The sequence below is a fragment of the Rhinatrema bivittatum genome, chromosome 1 (assembly GCF_901001135.1).
Source record: "Rhinatrema bivittatum chromosome 1, aRhiBiv1.1, whole genome shotgun sequence".
NCBI lineage: Eukaryota > Metazoa > Chordata > Amphibia > Gymnophiona > Rhinatrematidae > Rhinatrema > Rhinatrema bivittatum.
In genome coordinates this window covers 531,838,486-531,865,868 of record NC_042615.1, presented here as the reverse complement: position 1 = coordinate 531,865,868, position 27,383 = coordinate 531,838,486, and the positions used below count along the sequence as shown (strand labels likewise).

Here is a 27,383-nt window from a genome sequence, read left to right as displayed (position 1 = left end):
ATCTACTGTACTCTAATATGATGCTTTATCTGTGAATATTGATGGAACAAAAAAAAAAAAATCACCAAGATTACAACCCCAAGTATATTCAAAGCATATTGAAGTTCTGAAACACTAATGAAAAGAGTACCTCCTAATGTTTATGGATAATAGAAAATTATTTTACTGAGCAAGTAGAACTGAAGAGTGTTCACTATCCCATAATGTCCAGACATTTCCTTCTTGTTAAACTGCAGTAAACATTCCCTATCAGAATATAATGCTCGCTTGTATGCACTTCTAACCACCTGCATCTGATAGCTGTACCTCATGAAGCATATAGAAAAATTTGAAATTGATTTATAAATTCCTATAGTCTAGAACAGTGACAAAGAAATTGTGAAAAGGGAAAATTGTGATGCAGATGTCTTAGATGAAAGCTGGAAAAATGTAAACCCATATTCCTCTCTGGGGGCTTTCTGAATAAAGTGGTGGAAAATCCATACATTGCCATAAGAACCTAAGAACATGCCATACTGGGTCAGACCAAGGGTCCATCAAGCCCAGCATCCGGTTTCCAACAGTGGCCAATCCAGGCCATAAAAACCTGGCAAGTACCCAAAAACTAAGTCTACCCCATGCTACTGATGCTAGTAATAGCAGTGGCTACTTTCAAAGTCAACTTAATTAATAGCAGGTAATGCACTTCTCCAAGAACTTATCCAATTCTTTTTTAAACCCAGCTACACTAATTGCACTAACCACATCCCCTGGCAACAAATTCCAGAATTTAATTGTGCACTGAGTGAAAAAGAACTTTGTCCGATTAGTTTTAAATGTGCTCCATGCTAACTTCATGGAGTGCCTCCTAGTCCTATTATCCGAAAGAGTAAATAACTTTTATCCGTTCTAGACCTCTCATGATTTTAAACACCTCTATCATATCCCCCTTCAGCCATCTCCTTCTCCAAGCTGAAAAGTCCTAACCTCTTTAGTCTTTCCTCATAGGGGAGCTGTTCCATCCCCTTTATCATTCTGGTCGCCCTTCTCTGTACCTTCTCCATTGCAACTATATCTTTTCTGAGATGCGACGACCAGAATTATACACAGTATTCAAGGTGCGGTCTCACCATGGAGCGATACAGAGGCATTATGACATTTTCCATTTTATTCACCATTCCCTTTCTAATAATTCCCAACATTCTGTTTGTTTATTTACACTGAACTGAAAAAAAAAAAAAAATATATATATATATAGATATATATCCCTGAGGTACTCCACTGCCCATCTCCCTCCACTGAGAAAACTGACCATTTAATCCTACTCTGTTTCCTGTCTTTTAGCCAGTTTGTAATCCATGAAAAGGACCATCACCTCCTAGCCCATGACATTTTAGTTTTCCTAGAAGCCTCTCATGAGGGACTTTGTCAAATGCCTTCTGAAAATCCAAATACACTACATCTACCAATTCACCTTTATCCACATGTTTAACTCCTTCAAAAAAATGAAGCAGATTTGTGAGGCAAGACTTGCCTTGGGTAAAGTCATGCTGACTGTTCCATTAAACCATATCTTTCTATATGCTCTGTGATTTTGATATTTAGAACACTTTCCACTATTTTTCCCAGCACTGAAGTCAGGCTAACTTGTCTGTAGTTTCCCGGATTGCCCCTGGAGCCCTGACAAATCATACTGAAAAGTAAATTCAATGCAACGTAAATTTACTGCAAAGGTTGCGACAATTTAACCAGGTGACAAATTCTTGTAATACTGTCATAGAATTTTTCCATAAAAGAAACATCATTGATAAACAGTTTCCATAAAAAAAAAAAAAGGCCAAAAAAAAAGATGAAGTATAAAACCACTGGAAAGGTTAGCTATTGAAGGGGCAAAAGTTGCCCCCATCGCTGACCAAAAAGAAAACATTTTTTTGTCAAAAGGTAGAATGGGCTAAAGAAAGAATAAACAAAGCAAGAATGGAGAAATTACTTACCTGATAATTTCGTTTTCCTTAGTGTAGACAGATGGACTCAGGACCAATGGGTATAGTGTAGATATACCCCTGCAGTAACCTTAGCTCTTCAGTATTCTCTTCGAAAAGCCATTATGGATATATCTTTGCTTAAATAACTTGATTAAAACTTGAACTGGTTTAACTAATTTCCAAATTGGAGACAGCCAGTGCACTAAACCAATTTACGCCGACACCGGCTGTCTTGAACTAGGGGTAGGCCGTGGCCTACCCGTATTTGCTTAGTCTCGAGGTTTGCTATCTGAGGTTCTCCTTTTCTGGGGCAGCCGTGGGCGGGATGCCGAGTCCATCTGTCTACACTAAGGAAAACGAAATTATCAGGTAAGTAATTTCTCCATTTCCTAGTGTGTAGCCAGATGGGACTCAGGACCAATGGGATGTACAAAAGCTACTACCGGACAGGGCGGGAGGCTACCTGTGGCCCACTTAGTACTGCCCTTGCGAAGGCTGCATCTTCTTGGGCTTGAACATCCAGGCGGTAGAACTTGGAGGTGTGTATGGAGGACCACGTTGCCGCCTGATAGATCTCGGCAGGCAACAGAAGCTTTGTTTCTGCCCAAGAAACTACCTGGGCCCTCGTAGAATGAGCCTTAACCTGCAGTGGTAAGGGCTTCCCTGCCACTATGTAGGCTACCTTGATTACTTCCTTGATCCAGCGGGCTGTGGTCGCCCGTGAGACCGCTTCTCCTTGTTTCTTCCCACTGTGAAGGACGAACAAGTGGTCCGTTTTGTGCACCGGTTCCGATCTTTCCAGGCACTGTACTAGGAGTCTGCCGACAGGAATGCTGCTGCAGGTTCCATCGTCTCACTGGTATACGTTCCAGAGGTATTTGCCTCTCTCGAGAGGCACAAGCAGGAACGTGTCACTAGTGCACAGCAGGAGGCAATCTGCAGTGTCATTGCTGTTGCGTTGAAGGCTTGCTTAAGGATGGATTCCAGTCATCTACCTTGAGTATCCTTCAATGCAGCCCATCCCTCATCGGGAATCGTTGTTCGCTTAGAGACGGCACAGACCATGGCGTCCACTTTCAGGAAATGAAGGCGTTCCTTGGTCGCTGATTCTAGAGGGTATAGGGCTTCCAAGGCCCGTCCTCCTTTGAAGCTGGCCTCCGGGGCATCCCATTCCAGGTCGATGAGTTCCTGGATGGCTTCCATCATTGGGAAGTAGCATGAGGCTTTACGAAGGGACACCAGAATGGGGTTCGTCTTTGGTTCCGCCATAGGGTCCGTTCCTGGAATACTCAGAGTCTGGTAGTTCATTCATGTGGAAGAAGCGAAGCATGGTTCGGTATGGTTCCAGGCCTGGAAGAATTTCTCCTTCTTCCATGGAGTCGCTATCATCATCTCAGGTGTCTAGGTCCCTGTCAGGGAAATTCTTGGTTATGGGAGGCATGTCTTGAGGCATCCGAGCAGGGCCGGGAGGATCTTGTGCTTCCGGCAGGGGGTGAGCCCGGAGCACAGCCGGGGCTGATTGCGCCCGAACAAAGGCTTGTAAGCCCTTGGAAAAATTCTAACCAGGAGAAGGTCCCTAGGTCCATGTTGACCCCAGGGGGGAGTCTGTGTAGGAGCCCCTGAGGGGCCCTCTTGTGGAAAGGCTATCTCAGAGATGCATAGATCCAGGGAACTATCGTCTGTAGTAGTTCCGGACTCATCCCCAGACAATGAGGGACCAGGCTTTGGTTCCCCCTGGGCTTCCTTGCAATGCTGGCACAGGCAGGACTCCAGTTCAGGCTGCGCGGCTCTTATGTGGTAGGCTGTGCACAGAGAATTCCTTCTTGGGTGCCGGTGCCATTGCTTCTAGCTTCAATGCGCGCGTGTAATTGTAAACCGGGGTGATATGTATACTATACAGGAACCCCGGTATATAAATTCTTTAAATAAATAAATAAATAAATAAATGCGGCTGTGCATGTAGATGTGCGCGAGGTGTGCGCTCTGTTGTGCACATGGCCATGCACGCCGCTGTGTGTGTGTCTGTACTGGACGCGCACAAGTTAGGCGCATCGGCCGCCCGGCCTGCCCTGCGTGTACTGCCGGTCGAGAAGGGAAGATTGCGCAGACACCCCCCGTGCGTAAGATGGTGCCCCCAAGGGTCTCCACGTGGACCCCTGTACTGGATTAGGGCCTAGCCCAACCAGGGCTGCTCAACCCAAACGATTCTCCCTTTTACCTCGCCAGAAAGGAAATCAAATTGGTACGGCAATCCGAGCATCGGAGAAAAGAGACCTAAATTTTCTGCTTACCCTGTCTTGGCACTTACCGATCGAGTGCTGGGACGGTCTCCAGCTGCCGGGGGGGGGGGGAGAAAGAGGGTTTTACCTTCACCACTGCACTCGGTTGTGCACCCGCTGCCTTTCAGCCACTCTGGGGCTAAGTCCATGCCGGGAACCGGCTACCGGACCAAGGCACACCGCTGAGGGATATTGGAAATCACCTTAGGAATTCTCAACTGGGGGAGGGACCCTTAGGTTTCACCACAGAAGAGTGGGGCTCGATCTTCTTTAAGGTAAATTTTCTTTTTCTTAACACTCAATTTATGTAACAATGCATCCACAGACGGCACTTGTGCCTGCTTCCATGTAGATGCCAGAACACATCTAGTACCTAAACATATTTGTGAAAATAACACATTTGAATACCTATCACCTTCTATAGGGATATTAAGTAAGGCACACTCCGGCGTCAACATAATAGATTTCCCCATAATGCTTTGTATAACATGGAGAACATCCCGCCACAATCTGGTTACGTTAAGGCATTCCCACCACATATGGAAAAAAGTCCCAGATAAACCACAACCCTTCCAACATAAATCATATTTGAGTTTTGCCCGGTACAGCCTATGGGGCGTAAAGTGCCAGCGAAACAATACTTTTAGGCTATTCTCCGTGAGAGCAGCAGATATAGAACAACCTTTAGTGTTAAGGAATATTATGTCCCATTCCTCTTTGTTAAAAGATTTACGTAAATCTTGCTCCCAAGCTTTAATATATTTCAAGCTATCCATGTTCGAGACCTGCAGGAGGCCATAAATCTTTGATAAATTTCCCTTAATCTTATCTGCTGCCTCACACCACACTTCAAACTGCAACTTTCCCAGAGATCTCTCTCTCACTATAGCGTTCTTTCGTATAAAATGATGTATTTAATAGTAATAATATGGATGTGTGTATTGTAGCAGATAGGTATCCCTAAACTGATTATAGGTCAGGAATCCATCCCTCCCCCAAAGCTGTTCCAGGGTAATGAGTCCTTTGTTTTTCCAATCCCTATAAGACCCAGTTTCCCATCCCGGAGTAAAATTTTAATTGTAAAACAGGTGTGTATTATGAAAATAATTTCTTACAGCGGTAATGGCATGTTTCCACTGCGCCCATAATCATAATGTGGTTTGTACTGGTAATGTCATTATGCCCCGGATCATCCAAGTCTCGCGTGGTTGCCATGTCAGGGTCCTAAGCGGCACTCTTCCCAGCGCTGCCTGTTCAATAGCTACCCATCTTGGTGGTTCCTTCTCTTTATGCCAAGCTATAATAGCACTAAGCTGTGCCGCAACATAATACCCTTGGAACTCCCATCCCCCCCGCAGTTTATGAGTATATAAAACTGATTGAGCGACTCTTGGGGGTCTTCTCTTCCATATGAAGGCGAATAATCATTTCTGCCATCCCCTTAGAATCTTGGTAGGGATATGAATGGGAAACGATTGAAATAAGTAATTGAATTTGGGGAGGACATTCATTTTGATCGTGGCAATACGACCCGTCCACACAATTGAGTAATTCATCCAGGAGTCCAGATCTTGAAAACTCTTGGCCGGTAGTAGAGCATAATTCAATTTGTATATCTCATCTAACTGACTGCTGAGTAGTATGCCCAGGTACTTAATAGAGTGCCGAGCCCATTTGAACGGGTGTTTAGTTTTCAAGGTATTAGCCTGCCCTGGGGGTAAAGAAATATTTAACACTTCCGATTTATCAAGATTCAACTTGAACCCAGCCACTGAACTAAAGCGTTGCAACAACTCAACCACCCCTTCCAGAGATGTGCTAGGCTTCGATAATGTGAATAAGTTATTGTCGGCGAATAGAGACATTTTGTAGTCCACGCCCCCCACCTGTATACCGGAAATCAAGGAGTCCTGTCGAACATATGTGGTGAACGGTTCAAAAAAAAAAAGCGCAAATAATAGTGGGGACAGCGGGCAACCCTGCCGCGTATCCCTGCAGATGGGGAATGGTTCAGAGTACACTCCATTCACTTTGACATGGGCCGCCAGCCTCTCATATAAATTTAGCCAACCGACTGCAAACTTTTGGGCCAAAATTCATTTTCACCAAGGTTTGAAAGAGAAAAGGCCAGTGGACCACATCAAAGGCCTTTTCCGCATCAAAAGCAAATAAAAACACTGTGGTTTGGTGTTTAGCCCACCAGAGGATATTAATGGTCTTCCATACATTATCCACTGCTTTACGGCCAGGTATAAAGCCCGCCTGGTCTGGGTGGGTCAGTTTCGCCATCACCCGATTAAGACGATTCGCCAAGATTTTTGCTAGGATCTTAAAATCAATGCTAATTAAGGAGATGGGGCGATATGACCCACACTCCATAGGGCCACGGCCGGGCTTCGCTAAAATGGTAATACCTGCCACGTTGGCCCCCCGCTGCAAGCGAATTGCCCACCTGGAGGGCATTATAAGCTGCAATAAGATGAGGATTGATCCCTAAACTTCTTATAAAAGGAACCCGTGTAACCATCGAGACCCGGAGCCTTATTTATTTTAAGCTCGCTGATTGCTTGCTGATCTCCAGAGAAGAGATCTCTGCTTAAAAAAAAACTGTCTCTCGTCTACTGTGATTTGGGGCAACTGGATATCAGCCAGATAGGAGGCAATGTTGTCCACATGAATATCAGGGTCCGCGGCATACAGTGCTCCATAATACCCTTGAAAACACTTTTGGATGTCTGCAGGCATATGAAGGATGGATCCATCCTCCACTTTAATGCTCGTGATGAGGTGTTGTGCGACTTGCTTTTTCAATTTACGTGCTAAAAGCCTGCCCGCCTTGTTGCCCCATTCAAAATGTTCCTGTTTAACCCATTGTAAAAGAAATGCCAGCTCATTAGCTTGTAATTCCCGCAAGGAATTTCTAGCTGTTTGCAATTGGGTGAGGATTTTTGGTGAGAGGGACATTTTATGTCTCCCCTCCAGCGAGGCAATTTCAGTAGTCAATTTCGTAATCTGTTCTAATTTCAGCTTTTTCTGATGTGATGCCTGAGATATAAAATTTCCCCTAATAACCGTTTTCAGACATTCCCAAAACAAAGTTTTGGATGCAATAGATTCCTCATTAAACCATTGGTACTCTGTAATGGCAGTTCGAATGGAGTGGCAGAAAGATTCATCCCCCAGCAAGCTGTCATTTAACCTCCAAAATCTGATTCCAGTGGGTTTATCTTGTAAATTAAGTTTTAACCAAAGTGGGGCATGGTCTGACCAGGTGATGTTGCCTATCTCGGCTTCCCGGACCCGTAAGCTAAGAGTCTTGTCGTTCAAAAAGAAATCAATCCTGGAATATGAGTGATGCGTATGAGAGAAAAAAGTGTAATTCCTGGACGTGGGGTTCCTGTATCGCCATATATCCAGCAAATCTCTGTCTTATACAAGATTTTTAAGACTAGTACACCCCACTCTGGGTCCCACCCCACCCCCAGATGAATTGTCTAAACGGGGTTGAATAGTAATATTGAAATCACCTGCCACAATTAGTTGACCCACCTCGACCTCCCCCAATATTTGCTGTAAACCCTCAAAAAATGTGGAGTGGTCAGAGTTAGGTACATAAATATTCAACAAGGTATATTTAACTTGATTTATTTCAACCTGTAGTAATAAGTACCTTCCATTAGTGTCTGCTAATGATTTCGTGACAAGGCATTGCGAGTCTGTGTATGAGGATACTGACACCCGCATATCGTGCCGCTTTGGAGGCCGCAGCATGATATTGACGAGAAAAAAAAAAAAGAGGCCAGTGGAGTAGTCGTTCATACCTGTGTCTCAAGTGAGTTTCTTGTAAAAACAAGACATCTGCCTTGGACTCGAGCCTCAAAACAAAGGAGTATGCCGTTTCTGTGGACTATTAAGTCCCTTAACGTTAAGGGACAATATTTTAAATATCATCTCTCCACGTTGCCTGCATTTTGCACGCTTGCGGAACATGGCGTGACCTTCAAGTCACCAGCCCCCATCCCCCATTCTGATCGTCCTCTCCTGCTAAGTGTTGCCCAACCAAGTAAAAATTGTGGTTGCCCGACTAATGATCCAGTGTCTTGAATTTTAACATGAAATGCCATTATATCTAAATACCCCCCTCCCTCCCTGGTCCCTCCTCCCTCCCCTATGAAATTGCAGTGCCTCACAGCTCTGATCCATCATCACAGCCGATTGAGCTAATGAAGGCATGTCCCACCATGGAACCTGCTCCCCCCTCTCCCGGACCAACAAACCAAAATTCCATTAGCAGAAAACATGTATAATAACCTTAAACACTTGAAAGGATATCTGCATAAGTCAGGCATCATGAGATGCCTGACTTATGTCTAGACTCTGTAACCAAACATGTGTCTCATTGAAATCTTTCAACTTGACCCCGTAACATGTTCCAGTCTGCCGTCCCCCGAATTTCTGCGGAGTCTTTTCCTGCCTTTGGTGACCCGTTGCCATCGTGGAGTATCCACTGGAGCTGCGCGCTGGATGGATTTTTGTTCCCTGGTGATGCGGACAAGATGGCCAGCCTCCTTCAAAATGGCTGCTGCTTCCTCTAAGGTTTGCGCTCTGGAGGTGCTGCTTTGGGTAGTGATGACAATACCAAAAGGAAAAAGCCATCTATAGCGGATATTTTCCTTTCTTAATATTTGTGTGACTTCTTTAAACTCCAGCCTCCTTTTCAGTGTGATAGGGGATAGGTCCGCAAATATCATGATATTGTGGGTTTCCCAAGACCAGGACTGCTGTTTCCTTGCAACTTGGTGAAACAGACAATATCTCGTGGTTTTCCAGTCACCTTAGGACCCAAAGCTCTGTGGGCTCGTTCCAATTCCACCTCAGGAATTGCTGCGTCAGTTCCAGAGTTTGCATCCAGCTGTAGAAAAAAATCTGCAGACTTTTTTTTAATGGTCTCCTTGCAATCCATATATTCCTCAGTTTCTGGAATTCCCCTAAATCTCAAATTAGTGTGTCTGCTTCTGTTTGAGGTCCTTCAGTTTTGTTAGTATGTTTTCAGTTTCAGATTTATTGTGGGAGAGTGAGGTTTGAATGTTAGTAATCTTTTCTGCTTGTGCTTCCAAACATGTGTCTCAATCATCCACTCTGTCCTATTTCGGCCATTTCCTCCTTCAGCATGTCTAGATGGTTAAGTAGATCTTTTTTATTTTCTTTCATTTCCCTTCTTAGATCGCCGAACCACTGGCGAAATTCAGCCCTGGTCGGCATGGTATCCGTCGGGACCGCCCCACCTCCAGAATCTCCGCCTTTCGCGGCCTCATGCTCACTCAAGGCCGCAGCTTCCGGGTTGTCTACAGGCCCCTCCTCTGTCAAAGCCGTTTTTGTAAAGGAGAACTGTCGGAGGTCTGTACCTTTTTTCTTTTGTGCCATTGCGAATAATTCCTCCTCCTGTGCACCAATTATTTAGTCGTTCTAACTGCTTTAAGTGGGATGTTTTTGCAGTCATTGGTCCGGGATTGGCGGGAGCTCTGGTTCAAGCGGCCATTTTGTTCCACGGCTAGAGCGCCTCCTCTAACACTATTCTAGTGTGTGGGATAGTGTCCGCATCTGCTAGGAGACTGAGAGATACTGAAGAGCTAAGGTTACTGCAGGGGTATATCTAGAGTGATGGCAGCTTTGAAATCTGACTCCATCTCCCATCTGCTAGCAGAAGAGCACTATACCCATTGGTCCCGAGTCCATCTGGCTACACGCTAGGAAACTTATATTGGTCTGGGTTGGTCCTCTACTGCCTGCCAGTTAACATTCAATGCCTCCTCTTGTGGCATCAACGTATACAAAGAAGTGACATCAAGTGTCATTAATGCCCAACCAGATACATCTTCACCAATCATGGGCAACATGTTTGTAGAAAATGTGAGAAGACCCATATATAAGATATACAAGTTGGTACAATGGGACTCGTTTATAAAAATGTATCCACTTATTGTGAAATGGGCTCCAATAAAAATTTGTTTGAAGAAATAATTGGACATCCCTTTGGCTGTATTAAAAACTTATGAATTTTATGAAGTATCTTAAACACTGGTAAGCACGAAAATGTATGTAAAAAACAAACCATTCTTTTTTTGGTAAGAAATCCATTCTCCAAAGCCTCCTCTGTAAGAATCTCAATTTGCATTTAGTTGTACTTCACTGATCGTATCTTCTTCTAACTTCCAATATGCTTTATCTCACAATTGCCTTAAAACATTTGTTTCTTTAATCCTCATGATTAAAAAATTACTACACCTCCTCCCTTGTTGGCTGCTTTAATTACAATAGATGAATCCCCCATCAAGTCTTTCAAAGCTAACCGCTGTTCCTGGCAGGTCGATACAGTACAACCTGCCATTGGACGCGTGTTTTCCCTTACCCCTTGTTCAGTAAGGGGCGGAAAACACGCGTCCAACCAGCAGAACCTAATAGCGCCCTCAACATGCAAATGCATGTTGATGGCCCTATTAGGTATTTGCGTGTGATTCAGAAAGTAAAATTTGCAGCCAAGCCGCACATTTTACTTTCAGAAATTAGCGCCTACCCAAAAGGTAGGCGCTAATTTCTTCCGGCACCGGGAAAGTGCACAGAAAAGCAGTAAAAACTGCTTTTCTGTGCACCCTCCGACTTAATATCATGGCGATATTAAGTCGGAGGTCCCAAAGAGTAAAAAAAGTTTAAAAAAAAGAAAAAAAAATTAGAAGTCGGCTGGCGGGTCGAAACTGGACGCTCAATTTTGCCAGCGTCCGGTTTCCGAGCCCGTGGCTGTCAGCGGGCTCGAGAACTGACGCCAGCAAAATTGAGCGTCAGCTGTCAAACCCGCTGACAGCCGCCGCTCCTGTCAAAAAGGAGGCGCTAGGGACGTGCCCATTTCTACTGCCGGGCCTCATTTAAATACTGTATCGCGCGCACAGGCGAGTGGCCTGGGCGTTCGCCCGCTCTCCCTCGGACTTTACTGAATCGGCCTGTTGGTTAGGTTATCCCTAAACAGCACGGAAATTGACAATACGTGTTTCTGAACCTAAAAGCTGTATTTTAAACAAGCACCTTAAAGTTGCAATAGTACAGCATTGCATTTCTCAGCAACATACCTTTTTTAGATCTGAAATGCTATGTAATAGATGTGGTTCTGCCACATCCGCAAGGGGGCGGGGAGTGGGAAAATCAAGGTCTTTAGTTGATCCATCAGAAACAATGAATCTTTCGGATGGGTTCCCTATAATCACAAGGATCAGATTTAACTGTTTATGAATACATATTTTTTTGGAATGGAACATTCACAAATTTGATTGATGACCAACATCAGTTCTTGTGTTTGCTCACTGAATAAACCAATGAGCTCTTTAAATTTAATGTTCTGTCTGTGTATGGGACATTCAACAATTTGACTGGTGAATAACATTCAACCCTGACCTCTGATTGGTCATTGGCAAGACCCTGAAAGTCTTTAAATGTTTTGCTCTTTTCCCTAGAAATACAAGATGGCTGTGGAGGCCTATGCAGACGAAAGTTGCTAGAAGTTTGTTTGAAATGTCTTCCCTGAAGCATTAACAATATACTTTTTTTTAAAAATTATAGTTTACTATTTCAGTCCAGCAGATCAAGCTTAGTCCTCTGGCCGATGGCAGAGATCAGACTACACTTCCTTTTGCCTCTGCAAGTTGGGTAGTAAAGTGTTCTTTCTGGCAGACAGGGGAGAAAACAAGCTCCCAGATTACTTTCTCTGATGAATGAAGCTAATCTATAAAAATTTATTTTCCCCCCATTTGTGTTTAAGAAAACCGGTAAGCCAAGTGAAAAAGCAGACTTGCAAAAGATGGAAAATGAAAATCTTGAGCTACCAGGTCTGGGGAAAGCAGCAACAGGATCCCCGCTTTCGAGATTACTGTCACCAGAGTCCACCATGAGTAGATGTTCAAGACAGTCAAGGTTTTAAATCAAGCTTTTTGGACAAGAGTCACAAAGCAGATGAGGGATCAGCTCGCACCATATTTAAAAGGTATGCCATCACCCCTTTCCAGAACTGAAAATCAATTCTGGAAAGAATATTACATGTGTTAACTAACCATCACGTCCTCTCAGAGAGCATGACAGAGTTCAAAAACAGTTATTCATAAGACTGGTCAAAGCGGAATCAAAGACTGGCATCAGCTAGAAAGACTGATACAAGGAAATCTTTCATTGAACGGATATCTGCAACATCTGAATCAATATTCTTGAAAGCAACTGCTACCAAATCTTTCACAGTGAATATACAGCCAAATTACTGAATGAGGAGACTAATAGTGCTGGTCCCTAAAGAGTGCAAAACCCTTGTAACTGAATGTGAATTAACATAAAAGCTGCATGGCAAACAAAGACAAAAAAAAAAATCCTCATTTAATACAGTATTTGGTTGTCTTGCTCATAAGTTAGAACATTAGAAATGCCTTATGGGTCAGATCAAAGGTCCATTGAGACCAGCATCCTGTCTCTGACAGTGACCAATTCAGATACATGGATCCACCCAGCAGATCTGCTCCCTAGTGCTCATTCCCAGACATGCCTGGCTAATAATTTTTAAGAAACTAGTCCAAACCTTTTATTTTTTTTTAAACCTATGCTATTAATCTTCACCACATTTTCTGCTAACAAATTTTATATGCACTCCGGATCTCTTCTGGCAAAAAAACATTATAAATACGATGAAGACAATATTGACACAGTGCAAAGGAACTGTGAATGTATTAAACAATCATATTACTAATCAGACTGAAGACATTACAGAAAAAGAAGCAGGGGGAAGGCCATGCATTTAGTGCCAGGAAATCTAGATGGGGCTCAGCTACAAGGGTTTTACATAATTTACTGCGTGCAGCGTGCCTAAATAGGTAATAGCACCCCAAATTATTCCAGAGAACATCTGAAAGCAGATTTTTAATAACCATGCATTCTGGGTTCAAGTAGCATTCAATCTGCTACCACCAATGTCAGAGGCTATCAAGAAATTTGAAGGAAATACCCCAAGCTTTTCAAATATTCCAGAGATATTCAGACAACCAAAGAAAATCAAACTGAGCTTTTGCCTTTATCTCTATACAAAAAGGTAGTAACAGATTTACTGCGTTTTGCTTTCATCAAGTTCATCTGATGCCTGCTACATCATCTCTACTTTTCTCTCAATCTCGAAGACCTTTGCATCAATCTTCATGCATACGTTCTGAAATCTCTGCAGATTATTCAGAATGCCGCTGAACGCCTCCTTACAGGAACTAAAATTCAAGAGCACTCCGGTGTTACTATCCCTCCACTGGCTTCCCATCTATTGGAGGATACGCCATAAACTGGCCTTCACTATCCATAGCTTGTTAAATAATGTGAAGTCGCCTTGGATCTTTTCAGTTTTAAAAATACACACTCCCTCTATAACCTCCAGTCAGCCACAAAGAATCTGCTTGATGTCCCTTATCCCAAGTTCGCTGCTTGTCAAACTCGTTGAGTGTAGTCTGTCTATTGCTGGACCTGTTTTCTGGAATTCCCTACCTATCACAATCCAGAACATCACTGAAGCAAAAATGTTTAAGTAGGCATTAAAAACATTTCTATTTGAGCAAGTATTGAGATTGTAGATTAGCCTCTCATTTGTTCCATCTTTTTTTTTCTTAGAATTATTTTAATAATGCAAGGTTCTTTACATTTAGATTCCTTTTCCATCCAGGTATGTTGTTGTTGCTGGCTTGTCTTATATTAATTTGTGTCTCATTTTTACATTTTTTTGTCTTACTATTACTATTGTGTATGTGAGCCTGTAAACTCACCCCGAACGTTTTGGAGGATGCAGGATATAAATAAAATCAAAGACATTTATCAGAAGCTGAATTGTCCATTGCTCTTGATACAATTCTGTAAGCAGTCAAAATGTCCCTAGCATTTACAAAATAGTAGCGAAGACAGATTGCCGAGTATGGCACAAAACAAAACAAAAATCTTTGGAGCAAAGACATCATTTGTCAGGCAGAAGAGAATGTGTCTCCTCCCTCATGAAGGACTGCTGTCCATAATTGTTCTAAGGACCCCAACAAGCATGCCACCAACAGCAGCTTCTTGTCAACAGAACTGGAAAGCTTTCAGCTCAACCAAGAAGAAAAAAAGATTAAACAAATGAATGCAGTGCCATTAGTTTCTATTTCACAAAATATTTTGCTTCTGGAGAATCAATCTGAAATGCAACTGGTGAAACAGCAGTGGCATAAGTTGTCCTTGCCCACAGACCGATTGGTCCAACTATCATGTAGTGAAAGAGAATGCGGTCCAAATAATTCAGTTCTGCATCACCTAGCTCTGAAATGGAACTAATAAGTAATGCCAGTGATTCTGTAGATAGTGACAATGAAAACAGAGCTGTGAGTGGACAATTATGGCATATCAGGCATAGCCTGTGTGCACTAAAATGATTCAACAATTTTCAATGCCCTTGCTTTATTTTCCTTAAAATGGAAGGAATACATGCTACTATAGTCACAAAACTGAATATATTTCAGAACATCATAACCATATTAAATATCTGTACTGATTCCCCCCCCCCCCAACAATATTAATTTATTTGGCTACTTGAAAAACTGAGATACTGCATGAGAAATCACATGGAGTTACATAACACACCAATGTCAGAGCAAAAAAGATCCAGCTGGCCTAGAACTGGCAGACTAGTGGTTGTGGAACCAATAAATTGGAGTCAAATCAGGAAGCCAGCTTACAGCCTGAAGGCAAGACTCCTGAGGACCAGACTAGTGTCTAAAGGCTTGCTGGGCACCAGGAAGGCACTCCTGGCAATTCAACATCTAAGGGGCCAAGCTGTGCACACCCAGAGGAGACGAGTTAAGTCTGACATCTGAGGTATGGGTCTCTGTTTTGAGTTGTTTAAACCCCTTGTCCCTTAAAGGAGGAACATATGTCCTTTTATTTAAATCCTGCAACTTGCAAGCCACGTGTTCCTGTCGAGAGTATGCTCAAAAGTCCAGTTTGGAATCTATGAGACCAGTGTGGCTTATGCTTGCAGGAGCCCCTCCCACAGTCAAATCAGAACACAAATTTATTTAGGGAGTAGAAAAAAAATGTCAATAGTAAAATTGAGACTTTTTAGGAAAAATTAGAAAAAAGAAATTGCATTACAAATAGGCTGGAAAATCCCCATCTGTTTGGACATCAGTATTACAGAATTCTAGTTAGTTGTCTAGCAGCACAGTAAATGGCAAGGCCCCAAAATAGTATATAGTCCCCTAGAAATGGGAGTGGTGCCGCAAGATTGAAAAGAACGGTTTTGATCCCCTTCACAAAAGCAGTAGCAGAGGGGAGGCTGGAAACTACAGGCCTTACTTCAACGGTGGGAAAATCAATGAAGAATCTGCTGAAGGAAAGAATGGTGCACCCTCTACAATCCGGTGGGTTGCAGGATCCAAGGCAGGAAGGTTGTGTCAAATGAATCTGATTTTTTTGATCGGGTAAATGAAGAAATAGATCAAGCATGTACACTTTATATGATTTACCTGGATTTCAGCAAAACCTCTTACACAGTCCTGGCCTAGGAATAAAGGCAGAAACTTGGGAGTAGGTCCCAAGGTGGTGGAATGGATTAGAAATGGGTTGACTGCGAACAGTGCCAAATGGAACCTGTTCTGAGAAGAGCAATAAGAGGAGTGACTCATGGTTCGATTGCGGGACTGGCTCCTTCCAACATCTTGAATGATATTGTGGAAGTGTTAGAAGGAAAGTTTTGTCTTTTGCAGAAGACACCAAGACCTGCAACAGAATGGAGACACCTGACGGAGGAGAGAGAATGAGAAGCAATTAAAGAATGCTCAAGGAGTGGTTGAAGGTTAGGCAGCTAGGATTCAATAAGAGACAAAAAGAGAAGTGTGTGAACCACACAATCAGAATGAAAAGGCAAGATAATAAATGGATACATGTATATAAAAAAATATTATAAATTAAAAAAGTTTAAAATTACAAATTTAATATAAAAAACAGTGTAAGTAAAAACATAGAACCCCCCCCCCCTTCCCACCTACAGTTATCAATAGAGACCCCATTGCCATCTATCTCACAATCTGTGGAGAATAAGCCCCTTTAAAAAAAAAAAAAAAGATGTTTATTTATTAATGTATTTTTATTTTTTTTTTTAAGAGGGTACCTTCTGAGAAAGAAGCATGGACCTAGGGAGGCACTTGCTGCATCACTGTGTTAATCAGATGTTTGATTTTGATCTTTAGTGTATTTATGTTTTAGATGTTAAAAATGTGTAATTTTAAAAGTTAATATATATATAAAAAAATATTAAACATTTGTATCTTCTTGTCTTTGTGTACCACTCCTGTTTTCAGTTAGGATTCAATGCCAAAAAGTGCAGAATCATGCACTTGGGGTGCAGTAATACAAAGGAGCTGTACCTGATTGTCAAGGGGGGGTTCGGAATAAAAAGAGATGTGCATGAACCAACAGAGAGACCTCGAGGGCGACAGAGGCAGATGATCTAAAAGCAGTAAAGCAAATGTAACTAGGCATCAGACTATAGCCAGAGCGATGCTGGGCTGCAAAGAGAGGAATAACCAGTAAGAAAAAGGAGGTGATAATGGAGAATCTGTTGAAGGAAACAATGGTGTACTACCTACAATCTGATGGGTTGCAGGATCCAAGCCAGGAAGGCTGTGTCAATCGAATCAGATTTTTTTGATTGGGTAACTGAAGAAATAGACCAAGGATGAGCACTTCCTGGAATACAGTGTCAGTTCTGGAGATCCAATCTCAAAAAAAAGGATAGAGTCAGGATGGAAACAGTCCAGAGCAAGGCAGCCAAAATGATGTGGGGTCTGCACCAAATGCCATATGAGATGAGACTGAAGAACGTATTTAACATACAGAAGAGAAGATTCAGACTTTTACATATCTGGAAGCTATTAATGATGCACATGAATCGAACCTTTTCAGATGGAAAAGCAGCTGTAGAATGTGTCATGATATGAAACGTTAATTAGGTAAACTCAGTAACAATGTCAGGAAATATTTTCTCACAGAAAGAATGGTGGATAAATGTCCTCCCAGATGAGATGATGAAAACAAGCACAGTAATGGAATTCAAAAGGGCATGAGATAAACATAAGAGGATCGAAATGAAGAAACGGGATAATGTGGTAACTTTTGGTGTAACCTGCTCGGAGCAGCAGTTATAACCTTTAAAACAACTTTCTGGGCAGACTGGATGAAACACTGGGGTCTTTACCTGTCACCATTTACTATGTTACATAGAAACATAGAAACATAGAAATGACGGCAGAAGAAGACCAAATGGCCCATCCAGTCTGCCCAGCAAGCTTCCCTCATTTCTTCTCCCATACTTATCTGTTTCTCTTAGCTCTTGGTTCTAATTCCCTTCCACCCCCGCCATTAATGTAGAGAGCGGTGGAGGAGCTGCATCCAAGTGAAATATCTAGCTTGATTAGTTAGAGGTAGTAGGAGTAGTAACCGCCGCAATAAGCAAGCTACACCCATGCTTATTTGTTTTTACCCAGATTATGTTATACAGCCCTTATTGGTTGTTTATCTTCTCCCCTGCTGTTGAAGCAGAGAGCTATGCTGGATATGCATCGAAAGTGAAGTATCAGGCACATTTGGTTTGGGGTAGTAACCGCCGTGACAAGCCAGCTACTCCCCGCTTTGTGAGTGTGAATCCTTTTTTCTTCTCCCCTGCCGTTGAAGTTATGTTGGATATGCGTGAAGTATCAGTTTTTCTTTTCCCCTGCCGTTGAAGCAGAGAGCTATGCTACTATATATACACACATTACAAAAGATTAATATATTCAAGAAATCAGTGTTAAATTTGAACACATATATAGTCAGTAGTACTGAAAGACTTCAAGAGATTTTCTATTCTGCATCCCATTAGGATCCACCATACTTAAAACTATGCCAGAAAAATATTCATCTATTTTGCTATTCCATAGACTGATACATACGATTATTCTATCCCGATTCATAACATGTGATCTTCAAATATAAGAATGGGATAATGAATTGAAATAGTCTAAACCAACTTATCTCCATCATTCATTTTACAGCAATTGTACAAATGGTTATAGACAAGATGCCAGATGACAATATTTCCATTCAGATACTGCAAGAGAATCCTGAGACAAAACTCTCTTTTGCAGTACTGGAGTGAACAAAAAAAAAAAAAAGCCACACATCACAGGACTAACTCAAGTCAAACACAATCTGAAAACAAACAAAAAAAAAAGAATACAAATTAACTCATCAAAACGCAGAAGCGGCTGACAAAAGGCAAGTTTTCCGTCCCTGACTGAAATTCTCCCAAAAACGTATTTATGATGGTGGTCAGATTCTCATGATGATCAAGGCAACATACCGACTAAGCTGCGTGAGCAATGACATTAAATACCACGCGTGGTTGGCCTTTGGGAAACAGTATTGGTTTTTTCCCCTAATAAAAATCACACCGATTCTTTGCCGGACACGATCATGTCACATTTTTCAAGTTTAGAACATTTACTAATCGGTTAAATTAGTAAACACATTTCACTGTGATGAGGCAGCAGCAAAGGTCGGTGCCAAAAGGCCGCCTGTTGATGAGCTGTAAACAGATTCCAAACATGGCTGGTCTGGCAGCAGTAGAAGCAAGTTTGAAACGGGCCCGCCGACCACGCAACCCCAGTGACTCTCAATTGTCACCATAATCGAACAGCCTTAAAACCCGGAAACCCTGACCAAACCGCAGCAGTACCTCTACACAGCTTCCATACCTGAGCGCTTTCAAACGAAAATCGACCAAAGAGCAACAACGCAGCAGCAGCAGCAAAGCCAGTGTGCGACCTCCCTACCACCGCCGCAACCAATCTGGGTGCAAAGGGTATTGAGAGGCATCAGTCCCTTCCCGTACCCCCAGCGTGACTCGGATCCCACTGCTCCCGCGGCCACGCTAGCCCGAGTCCAGACATGACCAGACGCTGCAAGGTGGTGCCGCCGCCGCCGCCACCACCACCTGCCAAGGTGGAGCCACCTCGCCCGCTCACCTCGGATGCCGGGACTTTCGTCGCGGGCCCGGATCCGGCGAATCTTAACCGGCCGCCCGCTCAGCGTAGCCAGGACGAGCCGCTGGCGAAGGAAATTACAGCCTTCATAAGAGAGGCAATGCCCGGGACACGCCATGAGGAGCCCAGCACGGGCACGACAGCAAGAGGAAGGAGCGCACGTGGTTCGCAACAGAAAGAAGAGTAGAGACGCGACAGGAGACAGAGCGTCAGCAAAAAAAAAAAAAAAGAGAGAGAGAGAGAAGGGGCGAGTTCCTACTGCAGCCGCCAGCGGCTGGAAAACTTTATTAGCTAAACTGGTCATGTACAATAGGAACGTGCACAGAGGGGATTAAAAAAAAGGAAAAGAGGATCAGGTGGGTTCCTATCTCTCTCTCTCTCCTCCCCTCTGTTTAGATTCCAATTCAAGAAACTTTATAGGCATGACAATTTGAAGATGGGTTCAGCTCTCCTTTCTACCTCTCTCTTTGTCATTAGAGCTGTATAAAGTTATGTGGTTGCCCTATTAGTTACGGCATTTCTTTTCCAACTTAAGAGGCAGAGAGCAGTAGGATTGCTGCGTTCCAGCCCCTTTCTATCCAAATAGCCAGCGGGAAAGAAGAGGGGAAGGGGTGAACCTGGAGCAGACGGAGAACAGACATTCTGCTCCAGTGGCGTAGCCAGAACAGATTTTTTTGGGTGGGCAGAAGGTTAACATGGGTGGATTGTAGGCATGCAAGTCTGAGACCTACTATTTGTATTCTTATTGATAAATTATGCCATATACTGCACCCTATAATGGCTTTCTAAGTAGTCTGCAACAGCCATTATCTGTCATGTGAAACTTTAAAACATTTTACCTCAATTATTTCAAACACTTACCAGCATTAAAAATTCCGTATAAATCTGTATTAAAATTTATTTTATATTTATTGCAGTTTATAAATGCACAAGTATATCATGTAATAAGCAAAGCAAACAAACACAGACCCAATCATGTTGTATGCAAGTTTAGGGGTGCATGGTCCTTTCTGCTACAGGACCCTTTTAGTTGCCCTCCCACTTCACAGTTCTAGGATCAGGAAAAAGACAATGTGTTCTCCTCAGAAATAGACTTTTATTTATCAGATTTGGCAGGATTTAGCATTCAGAAAAAATTGCCACTAAAAGGCTAGAGGTAGTGGAAAATTCCCTAAGAGCTCATAATCTTAGAACTCTTAATTTTCCGGTTATAAGAACTACACCACCTCTGAATTTTTTAGGACGTATATGAAGCAAGTATTGAAGATACCCGAAGCTGCCCTGCCTGTAGTAGTGAAAGTGTATTACCTTCAACAACGAGGTCAGATAAATGGACAGGAATCTGGGACAGCACAAATTTCAACTTCAGCTCCTACTTTAGACTTAACTAACATATTGGAGACATCACAAGAATTAGAGATTACACTTAGAAAACCATTACTAGTTTCGTTTGCTTTCTTATCAGAACGCAATCATATTATGAGATTATTTTTCCGACATAGACAAAATATGTTTTGTGGACATCCAATTTGGATCTATCCTGATATTATAAAAATTACACAAATACGTAGGAAAAATTCTTGATGATGCGTACAGATATATTAAAACTTGGAGCTAAATTTGTATTAAAATATCCTTGCAAGGCATGTATTAGCTACAAAAATATAAATTATGTTTTTCAGGAACCAGAACAATTTAAGGCGTTCCTAGTGGCACGCTCCCTAGAAGTCACCACGTTGGGCTCAGTTTAAATAATTAGCAACTGCACTATTCGACTTAGCCATTCTTCTATGTTTAAATGGAATGTAATTTCTAATTTGATAATTTTGCTCCAGTACCACCTCCTAATTTACTTATAATGTAGATGTCTGGTAAAATTCATAAGCTAATGATATGTAGTTTTCTATGTATTATGTTTGCTTTTTTGAATTTATATTTCCTGTATGCAGGCATCGTTTTTTTCTATACAAGAGTTATTCTTGGGATTATTCAAAAATTGAAAATGAAGACTTAAAAAAAACCTCAGCCTGCTTAATATATTGATACTTATGGCTAACTTACTTATCCCTGGTCCCAGCTTCAGGTGATATCCCTCTGTTTACCTCTGAAGCAGATGCTGGCTGGAGGACTGGAGAATGTGGGCAGGGAAGGAGGCTTTCTGGGTTTGATACTGGCAGCTAGTGGGCGGTCCAGGAGGGAGACTTGCTTCTGGCTCTGGTACTTGCCGGGTTGTGTGGGGCTTGCTCTCGCCCCTCACCGTTTCACACTCCGTGTCACTCTCCAAACTTAATCAGGGCATTTCCTCTCTCCAGTCTCCTGGCCACACCTAGTCTTCTCCCGCCTCAATAGCAGGGGGTATCAGTCTGCTTCGGGCTCCCCTTTCGCTCTTCTGATTCCTTTTATTTTCAGGGGTCCCTTCGCTTTATTTTCAAGGTCGCTCTTCTGGTTTCACTTCCTTCTCATTATCCCCCTGTCTTATACTTTCTAGCTGATAAATATGCATAAGCTCATGCATAGTCACATGGTGGGTGGAGGGTGTTTGTTACATTGCAGGTCTTTCCCCCCTCCTCATTTCTTTGGGGGGGGGGGTCCTTGCTGCATTGCAGGTCTTTCCCCTTTACTTCGGGGGGGGGGAGGTCCAAGGTTTGCTGGTTTGTGTGCAAACATTTACAGTGTCAATTTTGTTAGTGCAAAAGTTTGCGGCAGAAATAATCCCACCAGTCCTTAGCAAATTTGGACAACTTTTACCCTGCAAGAGGCACCCAATTCCAGCAGGATTATTTTATGAAAGAGAGCTGTTCTCACCAATCCTTAGCATCCTCCATAATTCAGTACCCCCTGCAGAGTTGGGATCCAGGAGGAGGAGGAGGTGGCCTTAAAAGGGGGGGGGGGGGGGGGTAGTGTTACAACTATGGCTGCTGTGCAGCCTCCTCACCATCAGAGGTCCCTCACGAGCACGCTCTCTTGGCTGGCCCAGTCTGCCTACCTATCTCCTCCATGACCTGGACTTCCTACTTAACCCCGCCTAGCCAATGCCTCAATGCTTCGGCATCGAGTTTCCTTGGGCTCCCTGCTCTAGCCTCCTGTTTCCTTCTGTGTGCCTTTGGGCTTTGTGTCCTGGTTCCCTGCCTTGCTGCCTTCAGGCGTTTGTATTTTCTGTTCAGTGAAGTCTTGGTTTTTGTCTAGTCCAGTCATTGTCTATCCTGCTGTCTTGGTTCTCTCATTCCAGTTCACACATACCTACAGTCAGTCTCACACTTACCTGCACGCTATCCTGAGTTCACCCTTACCGGCACTCAGTTCCAGTTTTCAGACCATGTTTACCTGCACTCACATCCATGCATACCCCCATGCTGTTCCAGTGTATCACGAAGCTCACCCTTACCCCCATGCACCCTGTTCCAGAGACTCCTTTCCAGCCAGCACCCAGCTCTACAGACTCCAGCTTACACCTGACTCCTTCCAGCCAGCTCCCAGCACCACAGACTCCTTGTAGCCAGCACCTGGTATCAGAGACTCCTCCAGCACTAACATAGATTCCTCTCCAGCCATTGTCAGAGACTTTACTGTGACTCCTGTTCTCTCTATCCTGAGTCACTCCTGCAGGTGGTGTTCACCACACCTGGCGATTGCCCATTCGTAACAGCTTCAAAAAGGGAAGCTTTGCAAGGGTTAAAAATTTGCTTGAAGTATGGAGAGTGTTTAAAAATACCAACTTGGAAGCCCAGATAAAATGCAATCCAAACCATAAAAAAGTTTGAAGGAAGGCCAAACTACTGCCAGCAAGGTTAAATGGTTCTATGAAAGAGGCTATTAAAACAAGAACGGCATCTTTTAAAAAATGGAAAGTAAATAGGGAGAATAGGAAAAAGCATTGTCACTGGCAAGGTAGATGTAAAACATTAATGAAGAAGGCGGAGAAGTTTGCCACAGAGGCAGAAATTAACAATAGAAATTTTTTAATACATCAAAAGCAAAAAGCCTGTAAAGGAGGCATTTGGACCACTAGATGACCAGGGAGTATTAGGGGCACTCAAGGAAGACATAGCTATTTTAGAAGAACTAAAATAATTCTTTGTTTTAGTCTTTACTGAAGAGGATGTTTTTGATGTTCTCAAACCAGAACCATTCTTTGAAGGTAAAGCAAATCACTGTGAAATTGGAGAATGACTATATTAGAATAAACTGACAAGCTAAATAACAAAAAATCACCAGGGCCTGATGGTATTCACCCCAGAGTTCTGAAAGATCTCAAATATAAAATTGTAGTTGAGCTCCTGTTAATCTGTAATATATTGATAATATCTATCACTGTTCCTGAGAGGGGCATTGCTAGGTACGTCAAAGATCCGGGGCTTGGGCCCATAGATCCTTTCCTCTCCCCCATCCCCGCCTTCCTTCCACGGGCCAATTTTTCCACTCAACAGACTTGACATTTGAGGACTGGGGGTAGGAATCCAACCCTCCCCTCATTTCCATAGATTTGTCATTACTGTTACTGAACCTGTCTCCTCTTTCTCCTCCCCTGTTCCTTCTAGCATCCTTAGGACAGTAACTATGAAAAATTTACCAATGGACAATAGGGCCATCAATGATTTAAGACTTGTGAATCAACTTGAAACACTATAAGAATGATGGAACATAATCTGCACACTGACAAGCAGTTACAACCCTTAACAGAAACATGGGGTAACTTGCACATGCAGCAGTTACCACCATAAGAAACTTGCAGGGCAGCCTGGATGGACCATTTGATCTTTTTCTGCTGTCATTACCACGTTTCTGTGACGAATCAAACTGCTTGTCCAGCAGGGAAAACCTGGACCAGATTACTCCAAGTAAGGCCAGAAACAATCCCAGACAGCAAAGGCCCAGGAGAGACAGGATGGAAACTACATTTGCCAGACTCTTAGAGCCCAATGGGAATGGGGAAAGAGGGCTGGCCACTTAATGGGGGGCATGACCCTGGGGATTGGACACACACACCTAAGCACTTGAGGAGGGAGTACTCTGGGACGTTGGTGAGATTAAATTGCCAACTAGTGCCATGGAAGAGGAGGAGGGGGACATGGAACTGGATTGCCCAGAAACAGAGACCCAGACAGATATGGAACTGGGCTAAGGGTATAGTACTTTGACTGCAATTACAAGTACTGGGTGCTGTTGCTGGCCTAGAGTTGGCTGGCTAGCTAGAGATAGGGGAAGACAGCTGGTTACTGGCTTTTTCTGGCTTTGTTTGGTTTGGGGTTTTTTCTTCTCCATTTATTTAAATTTTTTTTTTTTTTTTTAGGATGGGAAAGGCTGTTGTCTAAAAGCACAATGGTGCTACAGCCCAAGAGGCCTTCCTAGGTGTTTTGGCACAGAGACTTTGTTTTCCTATGACTCCAATGCAGTGGTTCTCAACCTTTCTAATGCCGTGACCCCGCAATACAGTTCCTCATGTTGCGGTGACACCAAACCAAAAAATAATAAATTTTTCCATGGCCCGGCAAGGCGGGGTGGGGGTGAGGCGAGGGTGGGGCTTTGGTCATATGGGGGCGGGGTTATGGATGGGGTTGGATTTTAGTGCATAATTATTTATTATGACATTTATAAACAGAACCACCATACCTCATAAAACAATAAAATTAAGAAACATAAAGCATCAGTTATAATAGTAAAACCATACTAATAAAAGAATATTTTAAAATTACTGATAAATAGAATTTCTATTAATTAAAATCATATACATTTTTATAATTTCCCAAACACCAATAAAATATTTCAAAACAGCACATATATCAAATAACACCCAATAATTAAAACTATTAAGGATTTTAAAAAGCCCCTGCTGTCCATACATGGGAGCTCTTGAGTTCCAGTCACCCTGATATTGTCGAGGATTAGGAGGTTATCCTCTCTCTCTCACACATACTCTCACATGTCCATTCTCTCTCACACATACACTGTCACATACATACACATTCATGCTCTTATACCCACCATAACCTCTCGCTCTCACAGACACTGATACACTCTCAGGGTGTAAGACACTCTCCCCCCCCCCCCCACTCACACACACTCTTACTCCCCTGGATTTTCTCATACACACTCATGCTCTCACTCTTACTGGCTCCCTCACAACCTCAGAGCCTCTCAGATAAAACTCTATGCAGCAGAAATAATAGGGATGTGAATCGTTTTTTGACGATTTAAAATATCGTCCGATATATTTTAAATCGTCAAAAATCGTAAGGGCCACGATACAATACCAATTCCCCCGATTTATCGTCAAAAAATCGTAAATCGGGGGAAGGGGGAGGGCAGGAAAACCGGCACACTAAAACCCCCTAAAACCCACCCCCGACCCTTTAAATTAAATCCCCCACCCTCCCGAACCCCCCCCCAAATGCCTTAAATTACCTGGGGGTCCAGCGGCGGTCCGGAACGGCAGCGGTCCGGAACGGCCTCCTGCAATTGAATCGTGTTGTCTTCAGCCGGCGCCATTTTTCAAAATGGCGGCACAAAATGGCGGCGGCCATAGACCAACACGATTCGACTGCAGGAGGTCATTCCGGACCCCCGCTGGACTTTTGGCAAGTCTTGTGGGGATCAGGAGGCCCCCCCAAGCTGGCCAAAAGTCCCTGGGGGTCCAGCGGGGGTCCGGAAAACGATCTCCTGCCGCGAATCGTTTTCCGTACGGAAAATGGCGCCGGCAGGAGATCGACTGCAGGAGGTCGTTCAGCGGGGGACCGCCGCTGGACCCCAGGTAATTTAAGGCATTTGGGGGGGGTTCGGGAGGGTGGGGGATTTAATTTAAAGGGTCGGGGGTGGGTTTTAGGGGGTTTTAGTGTGCCGGCTCACGATTTTCACGATTTTCACGATACTTTAAACACCCAAACGGCAACAATACGATTCCCTCCCCCTCCCAGCCGAAATCGATCGTTAAGACGATCGAGGACACGATTCACATCTCTAAGAAATAATGCTGAATGTTGAGAATTGTGTTATGCAGACTAATCTGGAAAATGCACTAATTTCTACATGAGTCATAATGAATCAGTCCTCAGCTGCAGGCTTCAATTGATTATCCTGGCTCCCTTTAATGTTTGCCAAATACAGTTCATGTGTAACAGCAATCCTAATTCTCCACCAGATCAAGCTGATTTCACATCCCAATTCATACTTTGTCACCTCCAGCTGAGTCAAACAATTAATGTAATTACTGCCACTGCTGCCACGTGGCTATTGGGGAGGCGCTGATTGCTGCTATTGGCACTGAAGCCCATTCTGCTGCCTCCTCTGTGCAGGCCCCGTGGGTTTCCACTTCCTCCATGTTGATCTCGTACATTGTGAGATCCGCATAGAGAAAGTGCTACTCTTGCACATTCCCAAAGATTACATGTGCCAATCAGTAAAAAGTAATTTTTTTTTTTTTTACATCTGCTTCCTTTTCTTATTTTTTTGCCATTTCCTTTTATTTTGCCTTTTTTTCTATTTCTTTTCTCTCCACCTGTCTTCTTCCCTCAAACACACAGTCAGGTTCTCATTCTCACATGCATTTCTCTCTCACATACACATACACACACAGGCTCTCACTGTCACATGCTCTCTCTCTCATGCAATCATTCATACACACAGTCTCTCACTGGCACAGGCTGTCTGAGTCTCACACACAGGCTCTCTCACACCCCCACATGCTGCCTTGCTCAAGCACAGGCTCTTACTCTTACATGCTGTCTCTTTCACACACACAGAGGCTCTCACATGCTGTCTCTGCAAACACACACAGTCTCTCAACTCACTCTCACACACAATCTCTCAACTCATCTCATACTCGCACACACCTCTCTCTCACCTCTGGGCCTCTTCTTTACGGGTTGCCACAGGATGGGCTCTGCAGCGGCCCTAGTCTTCCTGGCCCCGCTGCTCCTCTTCTGCACGCGGCTGAAGTATCTCTTCTACCCACGCGGCTGACGCGCCTCCTCCTTCCTGCCCGTGCGGCTCCGGCAACATTTGTCTTCCGGGGCAGGGCGAGCAGGAAGGAAGTA

General features: G+C 43.4%; 1 protein-coding gene across 3 annotated transcripts in view; it reads right to left on the bottom strand.

Moving 5' to 3' along the window:
- RCL1 (RNA terminal phosphate cyclase like 1) overlaps positions 1–19,471 on the bottom strand; it is a 118,909-nt gene extending 99,438 nt beyond the window's left edge. The window contains exon 1 of one of the 3 annotated variants that reach the window (XM_029613596.1): positions 19,336–19,471. In XM_029613596.1, the coding sequence (XP_029469456.1) occupies positions 19,336–19,471 (136 nt within the window). The remainder of the gene's footprint in view (positions 1–19,335) is intronic. The other 2 variants (XM_029613603.1, XM_029613611.1) reach the window with 2 other exon arrangements.
- Positions 19,472–27,383: the final 7,912 nt, after the last annotated feature.